At 43.9% G+C, this 25,048-nt stretch overlaps 1 protein-coding gene across 1 annotated transcript; it reads right to left on the bottom strand.

Annotated features, from left to right (window-relative positions):
* Nucleotides 1–528: 528 nt before the first annotated feature.
* On the bottom strand, nt 529–21,982 carry galt (galactose-1-phosphate uridylyltransferase; the record flags this gene model as incomplete). Its single annotated transcript, XM_007903122.2, is given in 10 exon segments — nt 529–692; nt 1,604–1,758; nt 2,534–2,617; nt 3,459–3,591; nt 8,023–8,145; nt 17,621–17,677; nt 19,476–19,605; nt 20,145–20,193; nt 20,990–21,065; nt 21,813–21,982. Coding segments are annotated over 10 exon segments (1,046 nt in total), but the record flags the coding sequence as incomplete, so codon positions are not given.
* Nucleotides 21,983–25,048: the final 3,066 nt, after the last annotated feature.

The following is a 25,048-nucleotide window of genomic DNA, read 5'->3' as shown; positions in this document are numbered from 1 at the left end:
TCTGGTCTCTAGTTCTGTTCCTGAGCTAGCCAGGTCCACAGTATTCCAGGGCACTGCTGATGACAGCACAGCCAGACTGGGACATTGACAGGATTTGGAAGGGAAGACCAGTCACTGAGGGAAGACAATTCTCCCACTCAGCTCCCGTTAACAGACAAAACCCGAGCAGGTTGAGTTTCTAGCTAGCTAGACAAGCAGTGGGAAAGACTAGCCAGGCTGAATGGCAAGCTATGCAGTTTTAGCTGGTTAGACTCCAGCAGTTTTCCCCCAACACACATTCTGGGGTCCCCAAGCCTTGGCTCTTGCCAATCTGCACCTAATATTTTTCAGAATTAGGTAAGCAGGTTGCATCTTTCCAGGGAGAATGGGCATTCCATTCCAAGAAATTTCTAAGGAATATCCGTGTAAAGGTGGGATGCATGGAATTCTCAGTTTGGTTTGGATATGCATAAACATGGTGATGGGTTTCCGCATGTACCAAGACACCCAGCTGACCCCTCAAAAAAGACAGAACAGCAGAAGAGGGAGGACGTTAATGTTATTTTATTGTAGGTCATTCAATCGAAAGAAAAATGATCAATATAAGCAGTAATATGTTATTTTTTCAGGGAAAGGGGCTTCTTTTATTTCTCTGTCGGTTTCTCTCTCAGTTTGTAATGATCTCCTGGTAGATTCCTTAAGCGTTCAGCAGCCTACAAGGCAAAGGTTGATAATAACGATATTAATAATAATCATTGCATCTTTCACTTTGGGAGGGCTTCTCTATGCACCTTTAAGGATTTATTATAAAGTGTAGTGACTGTGTATTTTGTAGGTGAATGAAGTTTTATATTCTATGTCCCCATTTATTTCCGTAGCTGTAGAATTGTCTCTCTCTTTCACACACACTCACAGTGACTACAAACAATAATCCTTGCATTTGATATAGCACTTTATTTTCTCAAAGCTGGAATTCCATCCAGGAGTCTCTCTGACTCACTCCCTCCCTCTCCTCTATCAATGTCCGTCTCAAGACTGCATTTTCTGTCATCTTTATCCCTTCCCATCCCCTTTGGCTCCCACCCCTATCACAGGTGCCCAGCCAGCAGTGTCAACTGCTTTGAGCTGTCCTACTGACGTGAAAGCCGTTATGTATACGTAAATTGTATTGTATTTTGCAAGGAACTACTTCCCGCAGAGGGCAGTGAGACTGTGGACCTCACTGCCTGAAGTGGTGCTTAAATCAGACAGCACAGATGCATTCTAGAAGCTAAACCTTCACACGAGGGAGAGGGGAATAGAAATGTAATAATAATAATCCTTGCATTTGATACAGTGCCTTATCACGTTGTTGACACGTCTCAAAGCACTTCACAGAATATATTGTAAAGTAGATTGACTGTATATTTTGTGAGCGAAATGTGGCAGCCAATTGTATCAGAGGGAGTAAGGAATGGATGAAGACTTGTGTGGAACCGGTTGGGTCGAGCAGCCTGTTTCCGTGCTGTACAGTCTTTCAAACCACTCTGGGACTCTACCCTGCGCGAGGGACGCAATATAAATACAAGTTGTTGTAGGAATTTACTGTCAAGTGTAGTGACTGTGGAGGTGCAGTTGGGCTCACCTGTTCAGGTGTGAGATCTCTCTGGGCCTGAGCCAGCAGTTCATACCCCACCATGAACTTTCTGATGGTGGCAGACCGTAACAGAGGCGGGTAGTAGTGGGCATGAAGCTGCCAATGTCTATTGTCCTGGTTCAATGACTCCCCTGTGGGGGCTCCTGTTGAAATACAGCATTTATTGTATCACTTCCTGGCCTTTTGGCTAAGGCCAAGTACACAGGACAAGGAGGAGTTGCTCTGGTATTTAGCGTTTGTGCTCTGGAACTCCATTCCCAGGTCTCTGCGACATGCTCCCTCCCTCCCCTATGCTCGAGATGGAGGTAGGAAAGGTTTCCTTGGAGTTGAACTGGTCTCTAGTCCAGTTCCTGAGCCAGGTGGGTTCTCAGTATTCCAGGACACTGCTGATGACAGAGCCAGCCTGGCTCATCGACAGAACCTGGAAGGGCAGATCAGTCACTGGGGGCAGAGATTCTTCCCACTCAGCTCCTGTTAACCCTGCAAACTAAAGCTCTGATGGGTAGGGTGGTCCTAGCTGGACAAGCAGCGGGAAAGCTTGCCAGACAGCATATCAATGGCAAGTTATGTGGTTTTGATACCCAGCAGTTACCGCAACGCACACTCCCCAAGCTTTGGATCTGGCTAACCTGTGCCTAATACTCTCTTGAATTGGGTAAGCAGAGTACATTCCTCCAGGGAGAGAATGCACATTCCAGACACAGGGAAAACTTCCATGAGTGGGTGGTACGCACGCAACTCTCAGTCTGGAGTGGATACACTTAAGCAAGGTTGATGGGTTTCTGCATGTGTCAGACACCCGGCGGAACAGAGTTCTTTTTTTATATAAATTATGCTTGTCTAATAAAAGGCAAACGAATAAAAGGAAAAGAAGTGCTTTAGCACAGTGCAGATCCTGGCAGCACATGAAAGACTTACCGTGCCACCCCATTGAGTAGGGGAAAGAGACTTCAAATAGATTGTCGTATTTTGTCAAGAGCCTTTTCATTATAGAAGCCAGGCCTGGAAAACAGACAACGAGAGAAGAAAGGGAAGTGGAAGCTTTTATTAAATAATACAAGCCAAAATGTTGCAACCATCTTAAACTGGCTAAAGGATGTAAGAAAAGCCTAGCCGTCTGCTAATCCAGGTCATAGATTAGCTCATAGAATCATACTAACAGAAAATCTTGCATTTCATGTAGTGTCGTCAATACACTTCAAAGTACTTCTCAGGATTTTACTCTGAAGTGTTGCGGTTAAGTGTATATATTGCAGGTGAACACAGCAGCCGATTCGCACACAGCAACATCCCACAAACAGCCATAAAGTGAATGACCAATTTTTATTTTATCTGCGGGATTGTTGGCCAGGAGGAAACTACCTTCTCTTTTCGGATGGTGCCACGGCATCTTTAACATGCACCTGTACAGGCAGACAGGACCTCGGTTTAACATGTCATCAGCATGCAGGTTTTCAACAATTCTGCCCCGCTCCCTGGAACTCCATCCCAGAGTCTCCCCTCTTCGCCCCTCCCTCCCCACTTTTAAAGTCCGCCTTAAGTCGTCTCTTTGAACTTGCTTTTCAGTCATTTTTTCCATCTCCACCCTTCTTAGCTGCCCGACCCCACTCTCCTCCCCACCAGCTTGGGTGCTGTTAACGATATGAAGTGCTTTGAGACGTCCTCTGGATGTGAAAAGCACTACAGTATATAATGGTAAATTGTACTGGGTGTTATGAACGCCCGTTTGCACAGTAGAAAGACAGCAGATACTGCAGTGAGACTTGGTGTTTCCTTAGTTTCTTGGTGTGTGAGAAACTCTCATTGTCAGAGTAAATGGGCTTTAGAAAACCAGTTTCCTTACTGTTCCTTTCTTTCTCGGTCAAATCTTGCAGACGAAGGACGTGCCTTCTCGGAAGAAGCAAAGTCTGGAAAGGCCATATCGCCCAATATGGAACCACTACCAACCAGTCTTCATTCTCAACTACAATCCGCTCCTAAAGAGGCCAAAACCACAGACACTTTATTAATAACAATCATCCTTGCATTTGACATTATGTCCCGATGATGTCTCAAAGTGATTCACAGGATTTTACTGTCAAGTATAGTGACTGTATTTTGTAGGCAAATGCGGCAGTCAATTTGCGCACAGTAATGTCCCACAAACACCCATGGAGTGAGTGACCACAATTTTTATTTGGGGGATTGTCGGCCAGCACACCGGCAGAGAGAGAAACTCCCTTCTCTTTTTGAATAGTGCCACGGGATCTTAAACGTCCACCTGAACAGGCAGATGGGACAAACAGGCAGTTTGACTTCTCTTCTGAAGGACAGCATCTCCGACAAGAATGTTTCCCCCAGCACTGCACTGGAGAGCTCGTTACTTTTAGAGGTAAATTGGTCACTCACTTCATGGCTCTTTGACTGACATTGTTGTGCACGAATTGATTTCTAGGTTTGCCTAAAAAAAACATAGTCACTACATTTTCAATTCTGTGAAGCACTTTGAGGGTTTTGACATGATAGATAGCGAGCAATATCGAAATGCAAGGATTATAGGCTTATTATTTTGTCACTGTATAACCGTCTCACTCTTCCGTATGTCAATACATTGTGTAATTGGCTCACTAAGTTGTACAATAGTACACTGCTTAACAGATCAGGTGTCAGCTTGGCTCAGTTAGCAGCACATTCGCCTCTGAGTCAGAAGGTTGTGGGTTCAAATCCCACTTTGGTCTTGGCTGACACACCAATCCATTACATTGGGAGCGCTGCATTGAAGGATGACGTCCTTTGGATGAGACGTTAAACCAAGGTCCCGTTTTGGCTATTCAGATGGATGTTAAGGATCCCAAGGCACCATTTGAAAAAAGAAAGGAGTTTCTCCCGGTGACTTGGCCAACAAAATCGACCATTCATTCACTTCAAGGCTATTTGTGAGAACATTGCAGTGTACTGCCTCATTCACCCTCAAAATGCAAAGTCACTACATTTAACAGTAAAATCCTGTGAGACTTCTGATTGACCTGAGAGACACAGTATCAAAAGCAAGGATTGTTATTATTGAACTGGGTGCCCGATTTTCCCTAGAACTGCATCTCCTTTACTCTGTAAACTATCAGTGGAGAAACTACAGGGTAACCAAAAAGTCATGATAATATTGCTGTCTAATAATTCTTAAAGAAATTATGATATTTGTGTTTTGTTTTAAATAAAATCACAACTTTTTGGTCACCCTGTATTCACTTAGTTTGATATAAATCGGAGTGAATTGGTTTGAAATTTTTGTGAAAAATTTTTTTTGTACCATTTTATTTTGCTCTGAAGTCCGGAGATAATTTAACTTAAACTTCTTTCACAATAAATTAGTTCCTCGCTGTTATGCACCTCAAGGTTAACGCCCAAAGGACTTTCTATCAGAGTACTGTCTTGTATCAGGACATCCATTGCTAATTTCAGTGGACGGAAAATATGTACAATTGGATACTGCCTTTCTCCCAGCTGCAGCTGATGTAATCCAGAGTATCTGCTCCTGCCTGTCTGTTTTGGAGAAGTTCATTTCTCTACCCATAATAATAAATAACAGTAAAACTCGCTTACATCTTATCTTTATCAATCATATAATCGCCCGAGTCATACATGCACTTGAGCCGCATTCAGTTTCCTACCAAAACTCACTTAGGTTTCTTTGCACTAGTCGATTTCATAAAGAAAATCATCTCCTAACTTGTAACGCCATTAGCGCACTTACCAGCTGCATTGAGTTGTGGAAAATGTTCTGAACCTGTAGACTATTATTGATTAAATTAATTATTGATTAAATCAGATTTTATACAAATTACGTAAGTTTGCCTCTAACTCATGCTTCGTGATGTCAAACGGATTAAATGCTATGGTCCTGACTCAAATGACTCATGTGACTTTTACTGTAATAATAATCCTTGCATTTGACATAACGCCTTTCACATCATCAGGATGTCTCAAAGCGCTTCACAGAATTTACAGTAAAGTGCTGTGACTTTGTATTTTGTAGGCGTACCCGGCACCCTATTTGCATACAGCAATGTCCCACAAACCAGCCAATTTTATTTGGGGGATTGTTGGCCAGGACACCAGGAGAAACTCCCTTCTCTTTTCAAATAGTGCCAGGAGATCATTAATGCCCATCTGGAGCATCAGACTAGACTTGTGACTAGATTCCCCCTTCCTCCCCAACCCTCTCCCATTACTGCAAAAGCCTGCTTTTCAAATGAGTCCCAGTGTCCCAGCCTCAACCACCTTTTCTGGCAATCTTTGCCCACCCTTTGCATAAAGAAAACCTTCCTGCAGTCTGTCCTGAAATTGCCTTTTGCAACTCTAAACCTGTGTCCATTTATTCTACTATGTTATTGAATGAGCCTCGATTGCTGTTGAAAGCTGCAGTGTTGATAATTTCTGACACAAAGTCCTACGAAGGAGTGAGGGTTCTCTGCTGACTAAACAGTTTACATCATGAAGTCTAGGCTGGCACTCCAACACCATGTTGGGGGAAACACTACATTGTTGGAAGTGCTGTCCTTCGGATAAGACATTAAACCTGGAGTGTCTGTTCAGGTGGATGTTAATGATCCCATGGCACTATTCAAAAAGAGAAGGGAATTTCTTCCAGTGTCCTGGTCAACAATCTCCCAAATAAAATTGGTCATGACTGCTTGTAGGGATGTTGCTGTGCTCAAATTGGATGTCATCCTAGAAAATCCTGTGAAGCGCTTTGAGATGTCCTCCTGATGTGAAAGGTGCTTTATCTTTATCTATCATTAGGCAAACTGAAAACTACTTAAGGCATATTATTGGACTCTTTCTCGCCCGCAGGAATTTGGTGATGTGTTTTTCGAGGATCCAGAACTGGGAACAGAGAGATCACAAAAGTGAGAGACAGAGACAGAGAGAGAGAGAGAGAGAGAGAGAGAAAGAGGTTCGGCTGTCAAAGGATCTTCAGCCCATTTGATCTGATCCTTCCCAAATCCCAATTCTACTGCCGTCTTCCTATTGCAATGTCAAGCTGTTTCTTAAACAATTCCATGTGTCCTGACCTCAACCACTCTTCCTGGTAACCCGTTCCAGCTGTTGACTGCCCGCTGCATGAAGTAATATCTCCCGGTGACTGTCCTAAAACCATGCCCTGTGCAAACCTGACGCTCTGACCTCTCATCCCTCTGCTCTGTCTGACCTGAAAATATCATTCTGAGGTTACTCTCTCTATCGCTGTTGAGCATCTTATAAACCTCTGTGGCTCTCCCCTCCGAGATAATAATAATAATCCTGGCATTTGATATAGCACCTTATCACATCATTGAAACATCTCAAAGTGCTTTGTAGAATTCACTATAAAGTGGATTGATCGTGTGTTTTGTGGGCAGCCAATTACACACAGAAGTGTCCCACAAACAGTCGTGGATTGAGTGACTACATTTTTTTTTTTGGGTGGGATTATTACCCAGAAAGTGATCCATCAATCGACTAACAACCAGGTTCCTACTTGTTGCTAGGTAAACAGAGGCGTGTGGAGTAAAGAAACTTGCCTAAGGTTTCACCCTGCCCAGGAATCAAACCCGGGTCCTCTCATTTGCAAGACGAGCACGCTGACTACTAAGTTAAGGGACTCTATGATGTCTCAATGAAACAGAGAGACTGCCTCCATTATGAGAATAATATTAATAATAATACTTGGATTTGATACATCACTTCACACAGCTGGCTGGAACCCGAGCTCGGTGGGCGGGGGAGGACGAGAAAAGATAGTAAGTCAGGAGATAGTATATGATCTAATTACTGACGTACAGAGGAGTGAGCCAGGTACTGATATATAGAGAAACAAACTTCCTTCAAACCACAAACTGGTCTCAAAAACAAATTGGAGCCCTTACTTTTCTTAAAGTGACGGAAATGTGAGGCAATAAAAACAAGCATTGGTGTAACAGCTGGAACATGACAACCCGTCGGATATAAAATAACTAAATGCACAGAGAGGGGAACATCGAACCGCAAGCCGGCACCTTACTGGCACGGTTCACTTGACGAATCGCCGTGAAGTGCTAAAGACACCTGACCTATTCGCTTGGACAGATGCCACATACTTTTCTGGCCGTAATCCCCACATCAAACTCCACTGTAGTGAAACAGAAGCACGAGTGTGTAGTCAAACAGAAGCCAGCTGCTAATGCTACAATCTACAACAATAATAACAATCGTAATCCTTGCATTTGATATAGCGCCTCATCATGTTGTTGAAACTTCTCAAAGCGCTTCACACAATATACTGTGAAGTGATTGACTGTTTATTTAGTGGACGAAACGCGGCAGCCAATTGCGCACAGCGGTGTCCCACAAACAGTCATGGATTGAGTGACCGCAATTTTTTTTCTATGAGGTTAATCAGTGAACAGGACCTTCTTCTGAGCCTCCAAATTGGCGTAGTCCAGCAGCAGGGGCATCCCCTGGTTCCCAAAATACTCCCTCTGAGTGCGGTCAGCCATCCTGGGCTCGTTGGGAAGAAAGGAGCTCGCCCACACCTGAAAGAGACCAGAGTAATTCATTGTGAACCTGTGTCAAATTCATATAGAATTTACAGTACAGAAGGAGGCCATTCAGCCCATGGTGTCAGTGCCTAATCTTGGAAGAGCTAACCAAGCAGAGAAGGTTAAGGGGGGCTTGAAAATAGGTGTTCAAAATTATGAGGGGTTTTGATAGAGTAGATAGGGAGAAACTGTTTCCACTGGCGGGTGGGTGGGTAACCGGGGCACATATATTTAAGGTAATTGGCAAAAGAATCAGAGTACTTTCATTATTACAACTGGCGAACAAGGCACCGGCTCCCCATCCGGCACGTTAAAAATCCCGTGGCGCTACTCGGATAGAGAAGGGAGTTTCTCTCGATGTCCTCACCAATGATTCCACCCTCCCCAAATAGAATTGGTCATTCACATCATGGCTGTTTGTTTGTGAGGCATTGCTGCGTGTAAAATGACTGCGGGGTTCATCTGCAAATAATAATAATGACGATAATCCTTGTTTTTATAGCGCTTCACTGTAAAGTGCATCGACTGTGTATTTTGTAGGTGAAAGCGACAGTCAACTTGCACACAGCAATGTCCCACAAACAATGATGATATCTAGGACCACCACCCCCGCCCCCAACGCTTTGTTGGAGGTGGCCATGTGAGTGTCTTCACTGGTGATGGCTGTAGAAGGATAATATGGGGTTTGACCGATCAATGAACCCCATTTGACAGCTTTCTTGATGTCAAGGCACCACAGCAGAATGGTCTAGCGGAACCAGACTCCGGGTAACAGGAAAAGAACTCAAACACATCACTGAAGACAGGGAAAATGGAAGAGAAAACTAGATTGCTGAGTCCCACAGTGTAGCAGTTAGCACTCTCGCCTCGCAAGCGAGAAGACCCGGGTTTGATTCCTCGGTGGGGAGAAACCCTAGGCAAGTTTCCTTACTCCGCACGCCTCTGTTTATCTAGCAGTAAATAGGAACCCAGTTGTTAGTCGATTGGTGAATCACTTTCCAAACAAAGTTTGGTCACTAAATTCACGACTGTTTGTGGGATGCTGCCGTGTGCAATTATTTCGCCCACAAAATAAACAGTCAATCCACTTTACAATATATTCTGTGAAGCACTTTGAGACGACTCACCAACATGATAAGTCGCTGCATCAAATACAAGGATTATTATTATTGTTACTTTTTTTGATATTGTTGAGCTTCCTAAAATTCAAGTTATTATTATTATTGTTAATACTGTAATAGGTGCTCTATCAAATGCAAGGATTATTATTATATTATTATAAAACTAAATGGGGGTGGGGGGGTTGGAGAGGAAGGGGAAAGAACAAAAACATTTCATCTGGAAAAGAAAACTAAATGCTTCATTGCTTTGGGTAATTTTATATTCTTCACTGTCCTCTTCAATTTTCTTCTAGTGATGTTAAACGTTCCTTCCCATTCCTCTGCAAGTGCTCGCTCCGAAACCCAAGATGCATTCCTTGACCACAAGAGCACAGCGCTGCTCAATTAGAGACTTTGAAGCTGGTAAATATCCCACATGTGACACTAGCCAGTGGGCCAGGAGTCCACCCTGACACTAAACAGGTGTGTCTGCTCTCAAAGCCCGGGCAAGTCTCCTTTCAGAAGGCTGTTCCCCCAAGCCCTGCTCTGCTCGCCGCACCATTAGCAGTCTGGCCTTTCAGCCTCTCTGCCCCCACTCTCTGGATCTCCATCCTGCGGTCCCTCCAACTCGTTCTCCTTCCTTCAGCTTGTTTGCCCACAAATACACAGTCAGTCCACTTTAAAGTATATTCTGTGAAGCGCTTTGAGAAGTCTCTAAGACGTGATAAGGCACTATATCAAATGCAAGCATTATTATTATTTATATTTATTCAGTGCATTTCTCATTGGGAGGACACCCCAAGGCCCCTGTCAACAACAAATTGCATTTATCTAGCACTATTTATATCGGGAGGATGTCCCAAGGCACGAGGATCAATACAAGATCATGGTTTGGCACCGAAGCTGGGGGCGGGGGGAAGATGACCTGGTAGGTCTTGAGATAGACCTTGAGGGGGGGAGGGAGGAAGGTAGGGAGGGAGGGAATGAACGAACGAACGAGCCAGAGGGACTCCAGGATGCAGTTTCAGAGACTGGGGGCAGGTAATATGAAGGTCATAACTGCTTATGGTGGGGCGGGCAGAGCAGGGGAACAGGAGGCAGGAATGTCAATCCAGTAGACAAAAGGACAGTGAGGAGTTACAGACGGCCTCAGTGGGGAGCACTCTGGTCTCTGGGTCAGAAAGCTGTGGGATCAAGCCCCATTGTGGGGACTTTCTCTGAGACCACAGTACTGGGAGGATGAGTGCGGAGGGCAGGGGGATTTGGTCAGGAGGTGTGTTCTTCAGAGGAGACATTGAGCCATCTACCTTTTCAGTGAAACATTATGCAGCCTCTGAAGGTGCTACTTGAAAACAGGAGGAAGGTTTCTCCCAGTGTCCTGGTCGAAAATGCATCAGGTAACATTGGTCATTCACTTCATGGCTGTTTGTGGGACATTGACTGCGCAAACTGACTGCACACGGACACAAAGGACCTCTCACTGGCAAGTGTGACTTGGTATTTTTCAACCACATGAGCCACAGTTTAGCCTGACACTCCAGCGCAGCGCTGCATTGTCAGAGGTGCCATCCTTCAGATGAGACAATAAATTATCTGTGCCTGATCAGATGGATATTAAAGATCCCTTGGCGCTATTTGCAAAGAGAAGGGATTTCTCCCGGGGTCCTAGCCAACAATCCCCTGGTAAAAATTGATCCTTCACTTCATGTCTGTTTGTGGGACATTGCTGCGCACAAATGGGCTGCCACATTCACCTACAAATAGTTACTACAACAACAATTTGCATTTATATAGCATTCTTCACAGAGGGTAATGTCTTGGGAGTCCTTCACGGGGATTGGGCTGTAAAATCCAGTAAAATCATGACAAACATTTTGAGACACCTCAACCGATGTGATAAGGCACTATATCAAATGCAAGGATTATTATAATAACTACGATATGTTGTCCAACATTGAAGGGCATTACATAAATGTAAGCTGTTGTATCTTAACCTCGTGTCCTCTGGTTATTGACTCCATGTGGAATCCTGTAGCTCAGTGGTTAGAGCACTTGCCTCGCAAGCGAGAGACCTGAGTTCGATTCCCAGCAGCGCGAAACCTTGGGCAAGTTTCCTTACTCCACACGCCTGATAATAATCCCTCAGGAAAAAAACAATAATACATTGGTCACTTCAATCCACGACTGTTTGTGGGACACTGCTGTGTGCAATTGGCTGCCGCATTTCGCCCACAAATATAGTCAATTCACTTTACAGTATATTCTGTGAAGCGCTTTGAGACATCTAGAAGATGTGAAAAGCACTATATCAAATGCAAGGATTATTATTATTATTACTATGACTACTGGAAAAGTCTTAATAATTCCCAGGTCTCTTTGCCTCCCCTCCTGTTGTGCCATTTGCAGTTACCCAATTTTTGTGTTGCCAAACTCTGCCCTGGGTTTATTCCTTGTGCTCTGACACATGCGTATCCCTGATTCCCATTTCTTTCCTGTTCTCTTTTTTCCCCTTTTGCTCTCACGCCTTGTCCTGTATTTTATTATCCTTTATTATTATCCTTTTTTCCCCTTTTGCTCTCACTCCTCGTCCCGTATTTTATTATCCTCCCTCTGTCTTCTCTTTTCGCTCAATATCCCTCATCAATGTGTCTCTCTCCCTCTGTCTTTCTTTTTTGCCTGTCTTCACTCTGTCTCTCTCTCTCTCTTCTGTTTGCCTTTTCTCTGTTTCTCTCTCTTCCTCTCTAACTTTCCTCTCTGTTTCTCTCTAACTTTTCTCTCTATTTCTTTCTCTCTCCTTTTTCTCTTCCGCTCCTTCGCTCTGTCACTCTTGCTCTCTCCTTTCTGTCTGTCTCTCTCGCTCGCTTCCCCCACGCTCGTGCTCTCGTCTCACCCTTTCTCCTCTGTGTTTCTCAGTCACTGTAGATACTAAAGTACCCACAAGAAAATTTCATAGAACAGCTCACAGGCTCCACCTAGTGCATTACTCATTTGGATGCAGTGCTGAAACAATAATTGCACTATTAGATAGCATGTCTTACTGCACCAAAATGTCTCCAATCTCTTCACGCAAAGGGTTAATTTGAAAGGCTATGATATGGGCATATGTGCCAACTAGTCTGAATTGATGAACCAAGCCAACAGTGTGAAGCCCTTTGAGATGCTCTCCCGACATGCAAAGCTCTATATAAATTGTATCGTATTGTAATTCTCCCACAGACAATGAGATGATTGAATGAATTGAACTGTTGCTGATTTTCAAAAAGATTTAACTTGGTTTAACTTGGGATGTCGTGTTCACAATTGAGGGCCTCGACACGTTAATTCAGATTTCTTTAAAGGGAGATGCCACCAAAGGGGAGTGAGCTTTTCTGGGGGCAATAATCTCTTTAAGAAAAATAATAATTGGGTCACTCAATCCACGACTGTTTGTGAGATACTTGCTGCCGCGTTTTACCCACAAAATGTAGTCGATTCACTTTACAGTATATGCTGCGAAGCTCTTTGAGACGTCTCGTAGACGTGATGAGGTGCTATATCAAATGTAAGGATTATTATTACATTTCTATTGCCCTCTCCCTCATGTGAAGGTTTAGCTTCCTCTAGAATGCATCTACACTGTCTGATTCAAGCACCACTTCAGGCAGTGAGTTCCACAATCTCACTACTCTCTGCTTGAAGTACTTCTTCCTATTATTATTATTATTATTATTATTATTTTGGACGAGGAGAAACGTTGGCCAAGGAGACTGTCCGAACGCTTGGCTCTTGGCTCAAAATAGCACCACGGAACCTACTCAAAATGTACCTCACTCACCGTGCTTTGGTCAACCTTCTCCTCTTCTGTCCACTCCACCTTGCAGCTCAAATCCTAGCTCAAGTGCCCATCCAGTAGTGGGTAGCACTTTTGAGACATCGTACCAATGGGAAAGACATAAATCTACACACCAGAACAGTCATATGGGACTTCAGTCTCACGTCTTGTCCGAAAGATGGCCTCCTGTTCAGGTGGACACTGCAGTGCCCATATTATTCACATAGAAATGCAAATTCCCCACAGAGCATTGTAAAAAGATGCTATTACAGGCTCAATACCAAACACAAGGGTTATTTTCAAAAGAGTTGCCAACTACATCTTATTATCATTCATTATAACAATGATCCTTGCATCTTATATGGTGCCTTTCACGTCGGGAGGACGTCTCAATACGGGGTCTGTAGCTCAGTGGTTGGAGCACTCGCCTCGCAAGCAATTCCAGGCAGGGCGAAACCTTGGCCAAGTTTCCTTACTCCACACGCCTGATACTAATTCCTCAAGGAAAAAATAATAATAATAATAATTTGGTCACTTCAATCCACGACTGTTTGTGGGACACTGCTGTGTGCAATTGGCTACCGCGTTTCACCCACAAATATACAGTCAATTCACTTTACAGTATATTCTGAGAAGCGCTTTGAGATGCCTCAAAGAATTGATAAGGCGCTATATCAAATGCAAGGATTATTATATATTATTTTATTGTAATGGGCTTCACGGGATTTACCGTAAAGCGTAGTTTGGAAGCAAATGTGATTGCCTATATTCCAACAACAACAACAACTTGCATTTGTATAGGATACTTCAACTGGGTAGCATCTCGGAGCTAGCTCAGTGAATGACCAAAGAACCATTTTTTTTACAGCCAACCCATTATTGCATTTACTCCGTTTCATTTATCCTAAAGACAGAGATCAATAACTTTCTATTGGTTCCCCTGCGCTTGGTGTCCACCTCTGATGCCAAGCAAAATAAGCTTCTCTCCCTCTCATGGTGTTGTCGGCAAACAGATTTTTTAAAATCTCTTCTGGTCGGATGGTCAGTGTCTGGTAGATACCGACATCCTGTGGTCATTCTTAGAATTGCATTAACTGCAGATCTAATTATAACCGTTACATTTGATATACTGTCGTGTTTCATGTCGAGAGTATGTCTGAAAGGGCTTCATATGACATACAGTACCGTAAAGTGTAGTTACTGTGTATTTTTTTGTAGGCAAACGCAGCAACCAATTTGCACACACACAGCAGCATCCTGCAAACAGCCATGAAGTGAATATTATTAGGATTAGAATAATGATAAATATAAATGATCCTTGTGTTTGATGTCACGTTGGTGAGACGTTTCAAAGGAATTCACTGTGAAGCGTAGTGACTGTTTGTTTTGTTCACAAATGCCCATTTTCCTCCACAAACAACAACAACAACAACAAGATTCCATTTATAAAGCGCCTTTCACGTCAGGAGGACGTCCCAAGGCGCTGAAACAGCCATGATGTGAATGGCTACTTTTAACTTATACAAGATTTACGCATTTCATTCATCATTTATGGGCACCACCAGTTCATAGGACAGTGTAATAGAACTTTATAGAAAGTGTGAAGAGAAATTTAATGGGCAAGATGCTTAAAGGATAATAATAATCCTTACATTTGATATGGCATCTTATCACATCATTGAGACGTCTCGAAACGCTTCACAGAATATACTGTGACGTGGATTGACTGTATTTGGTGAGTGAAACATGGCAACCAGTTTGTGAACTGCAGTGCCCCACAAACAGCAAAGGAGTGAGTAAACAATTTTATTTTGGGGACTGTTGGCCAGGACATTGGGAGAAATTGCCTTCTCTTTTCAAGTAATAATAATAATAATTAATGTCCACCTGAATGGGCAGATGGGATCTCGGTTTAGGGTCTCAGCCAAAGGAGGGCGTCTCTGACAATGCAGTGCAGGGATGCAGGGCTTGAACCCACAACCTTCCAACTCAGAGGCAAGAGGTGCCATCCGTCGGACGAGATATGAGACTGAGCCAGTGTGATAGTCCAGGTGTGGGGCTCCAGCTCAGAAGATGAAAGGTGAGCGTTCAAATTTAATGACTCCACACAAAGGGTGGTGAACACTTGGACAGGCCTGTCTACGGAAGAAGCGAAGACGGATTGTACCCGGATATTCAGGAGGGATTAGATCGCTGTTTGGCCAAGACACTCGCACTGAGAGGCATGAAAGATAGAGTAGTGTAGGATTATTTATTGATGTTTACTTTGGGAGTGATCCAGATGGTCTGTCATGGTCTTTTCCTGTCCTGAACATTCCTGTGTTCCCTCAGGGGTTTGTGTTCACAGGATTGAGGATACGTTGACCTTGTTCCTGCCATATATTACCGACAGAGAACACAGCACTTGACGCGCTTGGATTTAATGCCAATAACAAGACGTTACAACTAGTGACCCCGTTAAAGGTTTCTATTGTTTACTTGCCTTCTTGCCTTCCCCTTGTGGTTTCGACTTTGGGAGGCTTACACTTTTGGGACTGAAACCACCGTAGAGAAATGCAGAAATAATAACTTTGATGTTTCCCACTGGATTTAGCGTTTCGCCAGCTCCAAAAGGTACAGGGCTTGGTAACCTTTGTTTTTTTTAAAAGCATACAGAAAGTTCCCATGTGAAGGGCGTGATGTAAATGCAAATTAAAACTTAATAATAATCCTTGCATCGTTGAGACGTCTCAAGGCGCTTCACAGAATATACTGTAAAGTGAATTGACTGTATATTTTGTGGGCGAAACATGGCAGCCAATTGCGCACAGCAGTGTCCCACAAACAGTTGTGGAGGGAGTGAGACTTTCTTAAGGGATTATTACCCCTGGAATTCGGTCCGCCAACCGGGTTTCTACTTTCTACTAGGTAAACAGAGGTATGTGGAATAAAGAAACTTACCTAAGGTTTTGCCCCGCGTGGGAATCAAACTCAGGTCCTCTCTTGCGAGGCGAGTGCTCTAACCAATAGGCTACCGGTCTCCACGTCGCTGGGGCATTTACAGAGGGAATGCAATAATAATATATAATAATCATCCTTGCATTTGATAATAATAATAATCGTTGCATTTGATATAGCGCTTTTCACGTCGGGAGGACGTCCCAAAGCGCTTCACAGAACACACTGTAAAGTGAATTGACTGTATATTTGTGGGCGAACGCGGCAGCCAATTGCGCAGAGTAGTGTCCCACAAACAGTCATGGATTGAAGTGACCAAATTATTATTGTGTTCTTTTTGAGGGATTATTATCCCCGGAAAAGCGATCTGCCAAACGACTAACAACCGGGTTCCCACTTACTGCTAGGTAAACAGAGGCGCGTGGAGTAAGGAAACTTGCCTAACATTTCGCTCTGCCGGGAACAGAACCCAGATCTCTCACTTGCGAGGTGAGTGCTCTAACTACTGAGCTACAGGACTCCGTCTCTACCTTTGGTGTCAGTGTTATGAATACTTAGGTCAGGTGCTTGTTAGATCTGATGAATGTGATCAAGACAATGCACTCATGATCTCTCAGTCATGTTTCCTCAGCTCACTCACACAACAAAGATCCACATCCCTGTTTTGCATTACGTAATACACAAGAACAAAGGTCCAAGGTCAGAAAAGCCAATTACAGTCAGTCTGATTGGAGTCAGTTTCTAAAATATCACTAGTATTCAAAATCTACCTCTATTGTATCCCCATCCATTTCTCTTTATATTCCCATTCAACTCACATTTGTGTCTCCATCCAAACTCCTTCATATCCTCATCCAACTCACCTTCATATCCCCATTCCAATCTCCTCATATCATTATTAAATATGCTGACCCTATTTTAATAGGTAAAAGAAACAAAGCGGAGGAGAGGAGAAATTATTTTACACAGCGGGTTGTTCATATCTGGACCGCATTGCCTGAAAGGGTGGTGGAAGCCGATTCGGTAAAAACTTTTAAGGGAGAAGTAGATAATTATTTGGGGAGGACAGGTGTGCTGTGCTATGGGGAGAGCGCGGGGAGTGGGACTGAATTGGATAGCTCTTTTCAAAGAGCCGGCACAGATATGATCAGCCGAATGGCCTCCTTCTGTGCTGTATAATTCTACAATTCTATTCATCTGCATTGTTTCCTTGAAAGTTCTGTTTCAAATATTCATCATCCTCCGCACTTAAACTACTATAAATCCAAAGCAGTTTGTTCACCTAATCCCTTTCTGAGTCGAACTCATCTAAAAACATCAGATTCCTCTTCAACCCTCTATTTGTTCCCTCAATTCATGACTGTTTGTTGGACACTGCTGTGCGCAATTAATTGGCTGCCGCATTTCACCCACAAAATACAGTCAATCCACTTACAGTATGTTCCGTGAAGCACTTTGAGACGTCTCAACAACGTGATAAGACGCTGTATCAAATCCAAGGATTATTATTCTGAAGTGTAAATGGTCTGTTTTCTCGCTTTCTCTTCTCGTAGCTCAGGCGCCTACAGCCACATAGCACCATTACTGCTTGTAAATCACAGGTACATTGTTATTGTCCTACCTGACAGTGAGGGTGTGGATTTGAGCAGCCCATCATAGCTCCTTTGTTCTCAAAAATCTGGAAACACAGAAGAAATCAGGCTGTTAAAAGGCTGTTGAGTAAATCTGTTTACCTGGCAATATGTAGTCGTTAGTCCATTCAGCAGATCGCTTTTCCGGGGGTAATAATTCCTTAAAAATAAATAAATTGGTCAATTTAACGGCTGTTTGTGGAATACAGCTGTGTGCAATTGGCTGCCGCGTTTCACCCACAAAATATACAGTATGTAAATATAGTTTACAGTATATTTTGTGAAGCCCTTTGAGACGTCTTGAAGACGTGATAAAGCGCTATATCATATGCAAGGATGATTATTATTATTATCCTTTATAATAACAATAATCTTTTATTATTACTAAAAATCACTTGACTGAAGCCTGTAATAAATGATCCAAGGATGTTAGGGGTGAGAATGTTCTCTCTCTCACTGCTTTGTACAGCGATGTTGTCGCAGTCGGTAACATTCTTGCCTATAAGTGAGAAAGTTGTGGGTTCAAGATCTACGTTGCGACTTTGAACTCACAGTCTAGGCTGACAGTCCGAAGCACAGTTAGGAAAGCGCTGATTTGTCACAGGTGCCGTCTTTTGCATGAGACATTAAACTGAGGTCCCATCTGCCTGTTCAGGTGGACTTTAAGATCCCATGGCGCTACTCTAAAAGAGAAAAGAGTTTCTCCTGGTGTCCTGGCCAACAATTTCCTCGATAAAATCGGTCACTCATTTCACGGCTGACAGTGGGACGTTGCTATGTCCAAATTGGCTGCTGCGTTCATCTAAAATACACAGTCACTGCACTTTGCAGTAAAATCTGGGGAGGTGCTTTGAGGCATCTTTATGACAGTGATAAGGGACTGTATCAAACGCATGAGTTACACTGTTGTGTCTATGCATTTATAATGGGAAAATAACCCCAAATCTCCCCCTATCCCCTTCGAGAATGGGTAACAATCATTTCATATTAATGCAAAGATTATCATTATTCAAGTGTTTCATTGAACACGTAGTAAGATCATGATAAGCCTTCCATTCGACAATATTCCTTTCATGTCAAAGTGTCTCAAAGTGCTTCACGGGGCATTGTTGATAAGTGAAGTGACTGTATAATTTGTAGGAAACACAGCTGCCAACTTGCTCACAGAAAGGTCCCATAAACGGCCATGAATTAATTAAACACCCAATTAATACGGGGGGAGTGGGATTATTGGTTAGGACACCGGGAGAAACTCAGTTTCCTTTTTAATAGTGCCATGGAACACTTAAACAGGCAGGTGGGACCTCGGTCGAATTTCCAATCCAGAGGACAGCTTCCGACAATGCAGCACTCCCCCAGTAGCGCACTGGGGTGTCAGCCTGGGCTATGAGCACAAATCCCAATATATAATAATAGTAATCCTTGCATTTGATATAGCGCTTTTCATGTCGGGAGGACATCCCAAAGCACTTCACAGAACACACTGTAAAGTGAATTGACTGTATATTTGTGGGCGAATGCGGCAGCAATTGCGCACAGCAATATCCCACAAACTGAAAATGACCAATTTATTATTGTTTTTGGTTTTGGAGGGAATATTATTAGGCTCTGTGTGGAGTAAGGAAACTTGTCCAAGGTTTCGCCCTCTGCCTGGAATTGAACTCAGGTCTCTCACTTGCAAAGCGAGTGCTCTAACCACTGAGCTACAGGATTCCACGCCATATGGGGCGCAAACCCACAACCTTCTGAACGACCGAGGCGAGAACACTACCAAATGAGCCAGACTGGCACAGGGGCCATTTAAAGGAGTTTAATGATTAATTCAGTGCTGCCAGCTGTGGTTACCTGCACCCATCGGTACGTTGATCCAAGCTCCATCATTAGCTCTGCCCACTTGTCAATCACAGTCCTGATCTCTGCGACGGACATCAACGGCAGAGTGACATCAGACCAAGGATGGAAACACATGACTTTACTGGAAAAGAGGAGGTGACAAGAGTTTTAGTCAAGTGCCCGTCAACGTCACGCAGCTCTCTCAGTCTCTTCTCTCTCTCTGTAACCTGTGATTTATTTTCTCTCTGTTCTCAGTTCCCTGTTCCCTATTTGTATAAGGTGAGACAGAGAGAGACTGAGGGAGAAACTGAGAGAGAGAGAGAGGGAGAGAGAAGGAGGGAGGGCTTTCTTTTCCTCAAATTTCCTTCCCTTTTCATGTCAGCGAGTGTGTTAAAAACGAGATTCGTTCTGGAGCTTTAAGAGAGTCAGCTACAGGGGTTTGGGGAAAGGGCAGGCAAATGGGACTGAAAGTATTGCTCTTCAGGGAGCCAACCAGCACAGTCACGATGGGCTGAATGGCCTTTGGTGCTGGAAATTTCTATAATTCAAGCAACACCTCAGCATCTTACCTACAACCCGCTGTCCTCCATACAAAAGCAAGAGGTTTTTTTTCTGTTATTATCATTAATAATTATTATTATCATCATCCTTTTTGAGAGTCTTATTAAAGTGAATATTTACCAAACTCCTCTGGCAACTCTTGCTTGCAGCAGTGGATGTTCGCTGGGACCTACATGTTCAAAGGAAAGTTTTCACCATTTACATAGTGGACAGTGATTCCCAAGGAAAAGAGTTTAAATCAGTCTTTAACTTCCCAGAACTTCACTCGCTCGATTACCTAAATGGGTAAAGCTCACACGGACAGAGAGTTGTAGGTTCCCCTCCCAATCTGGGCTGAGGTAGTCGATCTCAGTATTTGCTTTGGTCAGCAAGGTGTCCATCATATATAGAAATCCAACACACACTACCACTGTACAGAAAAACTCTGTGAAACCTTTGAGATATTCCCTTGCTCTCTGGAATTCTATCCCGGAGTCCCTCCCAACTCGCTCCCTCCCTCACTTCCTTCAATTTCCATCTCTGTGACCGCGCCTTCGATCACAAATATCACAAACGTATATTTGAATACAGTCAATTCAAATATACAGTGAATTAATTGACTGTATATTTGCATTTTGCTCACAAATATACAGTCAATTCTTATTAGTTGAGGTACATATCAGCCATGATCTAATTAAACGGCAGAACAGGCTCGAAGGGCTGAATGGCCTCCTCCTGTTCCTATGTAATCCGCTTTACAGTATATTCTGTGAAGCGCTTTGAGATGACTAGAGGACGTGAAAAGCGCTATATCAAATGCAAGAATTATTATTATTATTAATATATCTTTTCCATCCCTCACATGGCTGTTCTTGGGACCCAGCCAACAGTGTCAAGACATTGAAAGGCGCTGTATAAGTGTAAATTGTGCAGTATTGTGTGAACAGCTGCTGTGGACTGACTGCGTAGAGCAGAGTTAGACGTACCTGGTTCTGGGGCATCAGGCTGCAGACTTGGGAAATCATTACTGAAGATGTAGGTACTGTCATAATCTGGGTTCACCTTTAAACAACACAAAACAAAATGGAAGCCTCAGTAATAATAATAATCCTTGCATTTGATATAGCGCTTTTCACGTCTTCTGGACGTCTCAAAGCACTTCACAGAATATAGGGTAAAGTGAATTAACTGTATATTTGTGGACGAAACGCAGCAGCCAATTGCGCACAGCAGTGTGTCCCACAAACAATCGTGGATTGAGTGACCAAATTATTATTGGGTTTTTTTGTTGGTTGAGGGATTATTATCCCTGGAAAAGTGATCCGCCAATCGGCTAACACCCGGGTTCCTACTTACTGCTAGGTAAACAGAGGCGTGTGGAGTAAGGAAACTTGCCCAAGGTTTCGCCCTGCCTGGAATTGAACTCAGGTCTCTCGCTTGCAAAGCGAATGCTCTAACCACTGAGCTACAGGACTCTGGGGTTACATCTCAGAGCACTTCCTCCCAACACAAAAGACACTTTACCAACTTTACCAATTGTAAGCATTGTTGCTTTTCTTATTACAAAACCTTGCATCGATAAAGAATTACTCAAAAATAGAGTGGTAAAGATCAAGCAGGGAAATAGGTGGCTCAAAAATACTGAGGAGGCTTCAGAGGGCAAAAGGAGATATGGTACCGGTTTTATCTGGGGGATTGTTGTCTAGGACATTGGGAGAAACTCCCTTCTCTTTTCGAATAGAGCCACGGGATCTTCAATCTCTGCCTATTCAGGTCTCAATTTAATTGTTGTTCTTCTTTCTTTCTCACCTTGCCATTCGCCCTGGTTACCCCGGGGCAGAGGGGGTTCAACGGATCGTGACGAGGGATGTACTCCTCAGCCGGCTTCTCAACCTGCCCTTTCCATGGGCGCTTCATCCTGTGCGCGGACACCAGCACCCACTCATCGCGGAGAGGGTTGTAGCGAATGTGCTGATGTTCTAGAGTCAAAAGCAAAACACAATGTAATGGTGATAAATAACAGCAAATTTGCTGCTCTTTTCCTGCACAGCCTCAGGCATAAAACTGTAAAGTGCGGTGTGTCCTCCTCCTGGGAAGGGAGTGCAACAAGAACAACAACAAAATTACATTTGTATAGCACCTTTCACGTTGTAGGACATCCCAAGGCACTGGACAGAGTTTCGAGCCCGAGGTGGGGATAGGGGAGGGTGGAGAGCAGGGGGGGGAAGCAGGAAGATTGAAAGCACGGTCGCAGAGGAGGGTCTTGCGATGGGTCTTGAAGGAGGCAAGTGAAGGGACGAGGCGGAGGGACTGTGGGATGGAGTTCTAGAAGGTGGGGGCAGAGTGGCAGAAGGCCAATAGTGGGGCGAGCGAGACGGGGGACGTGAAAGAGGCCGGAGCCCGCTGAGCGGAGGGAGCAAGCAGGATGGTAGGGGGTTAGGAGATCACAGAGGTAGGGGGGAGAACACAATCCGGACCGGGTAAACCACTTTGTGGCAGAAGTTCTCTTTACCTCGGAAGCTAGAAATAGACTCACCGCCATGACAAGAATTTTCTGTACATGGAAGACACATACCACAAACACTCACACAAAGAAACACACAAAGGCCTATAGCGTAGTCTTGGGAATCCGTTCGCATAGTGCTTAGCCGCTCGCCTTATAAGCGAGAGGACTCAGGTTCGATCCACGGGTAGGGTGAAATCTTGCAAGTTCCCTTACTCCACACACTTCTGCTTACCTGGTTGTTAGTCAATTGATAGATCACTTTCCGGGGGTAATAAATCCTTAAAAAAATTGATCACTCAATCTAGGTAGTACAATCGTAAAGGGGGTGAAGGAACAGAGAGACCTGGGGATTCAGATAAGTAAATCTTTGAAGGTGGCAGGACAGGTAGATAAAGCTGTTAAAAAAGCGTATGGGATACTAGGCTTTGTAAATAAGGGCATAGAATACAAAAGTCAGGAAGTTATGATGAACCTTTATAAAACACTGGTTAGGCCTCAGCGAGAGACTGTGGTGAGTTCTGGGCACCACACTTTAGGAAGGATGTCAAGGCATTGCATTGGAGGGGAGAACAAGTTTGCAGGGCAATGGGGAGATAGTGGGGGAGTGGAATTGATTTGGACAGCTCTTTTCAAAGAGCCGGCACAGACACGATGGGCCGAATGGCCTCCTTCTGCGCTGTATAATTCGATGATTCCATGATAAGGGTGCAAAGTGCTCTGTGACGCCGTCCGCCGTGGAGGGCGCTATATAAATCCAAGTTGTTGTTGTTGTTGTTGCAAACGAGATTTACCAGGATTGGTACCAGGAATGAGGAACTTCAGTTATCAGCAGAGGCTAGAGAAGCTAGGATTATTCTTGGAGCAGAGAAGGTTAAGAGGAGACTTAATAGAAATTTTCAAAATTATGAGGGTGAACAAAGAGAAATTATTCCCACTGGCGGGTGGGTCGGTAATGGTTGTTAAAAGAAACAGAGTGGAGGTGAAGAGAAATTTTTTTCACACAGCGAGTTGTTCAGATCTGGACTGCATTGCCTGAAAGGATGGTGGAAGCCGATTCGATAACAACTTTTAAGAGAGAAGTAGATAATTATTTGGGGAGGACAAGTTTGCAGGGCTATGGGGTGATAGTGGGGGAGTGGGATTGTTTTGGATAGTTCTTTTCAAAAAGCCGGCACAGACACGATGGGCCGATTGGCCTCCTTCTGTGCTGTATAATTCGATGATTCCATAATAATCTATGATTGTATGTTGAACACTGCTGTGCGCAATTACCTGCCACCTTACGTAACTACATGCACATTCAAACCACTTTGTAATATAGTCTGTGAAGAGCTTTGAGACGTCTCAATGACATGATAAGGCGCTGTATCAAATGCAAGGATTATTATTAAAGTCACGCACATACGACTGGATGTCACCTGCACACACACAAAATGGTACGCATAGGCATCAAAACACAGTCACACACACACCCGGAGACGCACAGACATACACACGCGCACACATGCTGGGAGCACAGCCAAGTTCAGTTAACCATTCGATCTGATAATTTGTGCCATTACAAAAGGCTACGCTCCTTGTCATCATTCCTAGTTAGAAAAACGTTCATGCAGAGTTAACGTCTCAAAGCACTTTACACAGAGTGCTGGGCACTAAGCGTGGGGGATAGTGGGGGGGAGAGTGACTATGGGCACGGTCAAAATGGTAGGTTTTCAGGAATCCTTTGAAGGCCGATAAGAGAGGGCCAAAGTTAAATAAATGTCGCATCTACCTGTGCACGTGGACATTAAAGATCCTGTGGCACTATTCAGAAGGGGAAGCGAATTGCTCCCTCGCAGTGACCTCCATCGTCTGGTCTCAAATAAAATTGGTCATTCACTGCATGGACGTCAATTCACGTTACATATATTCTGCCAACGATGTGACAACGCGCTATATCAAACAAAGGATAATTATTATTATTATTATCGGATGCAGGTGTTATTATTTTGTTTAAAAAAATACTTTAGTGATTCGTCGATAGCATCAGTGAACAAGAAATCACACCAACAGAGGGCAGCACAAATACCCTCCCCCACCCCCACACACACACACAAGACGCGATGTGAGAGTCCTTCCTGCATTGGCGAAACGAAAGAAGAAATCAGTGACCGCAAAAGTTAAGTTGCAAAAGGGAAAGATCAAAGCGATTCAGAGCCCAAACGGGTTACAATTTTGCAACATGCAAAAGGACTTGAGCGGGCGGAGAAGACTCAAGGCAGCGAAGGGATCAAAAGTAACGGAGTGGATGGGATGAGGATGTGAAGATCATCCTTGTATTTAATACTGCACCTCATTGGGACATGGAAGCATCTCAATGTGCTTCATGGATGCACTATAAAGTGTAGTGCCTGATTATGTGTAGCGAGCGCGGCTCTGTAAAGAATCAAACTGTACCTGAATGCCCCCCGGTATCCACCGCGGTCCCGAAGAGCAGCACGTATTCAGTCAAGGACGCGTGTAGGAGGCACATGGAGCCCATCCACCCCCCAGCGTTGAC

The sequence above is a fragment of the Callorhinchus milii genome, unplaced genomic scaffold, assembly GCF_018977255.1.
Source record: "Callorhinchus milii isolate IMCB2004 unplaced genomic scaffold, IMCB_Cmil_1.0 Scaffold1, whole genome shotgun sequence".
In the NCBI taxonomy this organism is placed as follows: Eukaryota; Metazoa; Chordata; class Chondrichthyes; order Chimaeriformes; family Callorhinchidae; genus Callorhinchus; species Callorhinchus milii.
The sequence above is the reverse complement of the archived record's forward strand: the minus strand, read 5'-3'. Positions and strand labels throughout refer to the sequence as shown.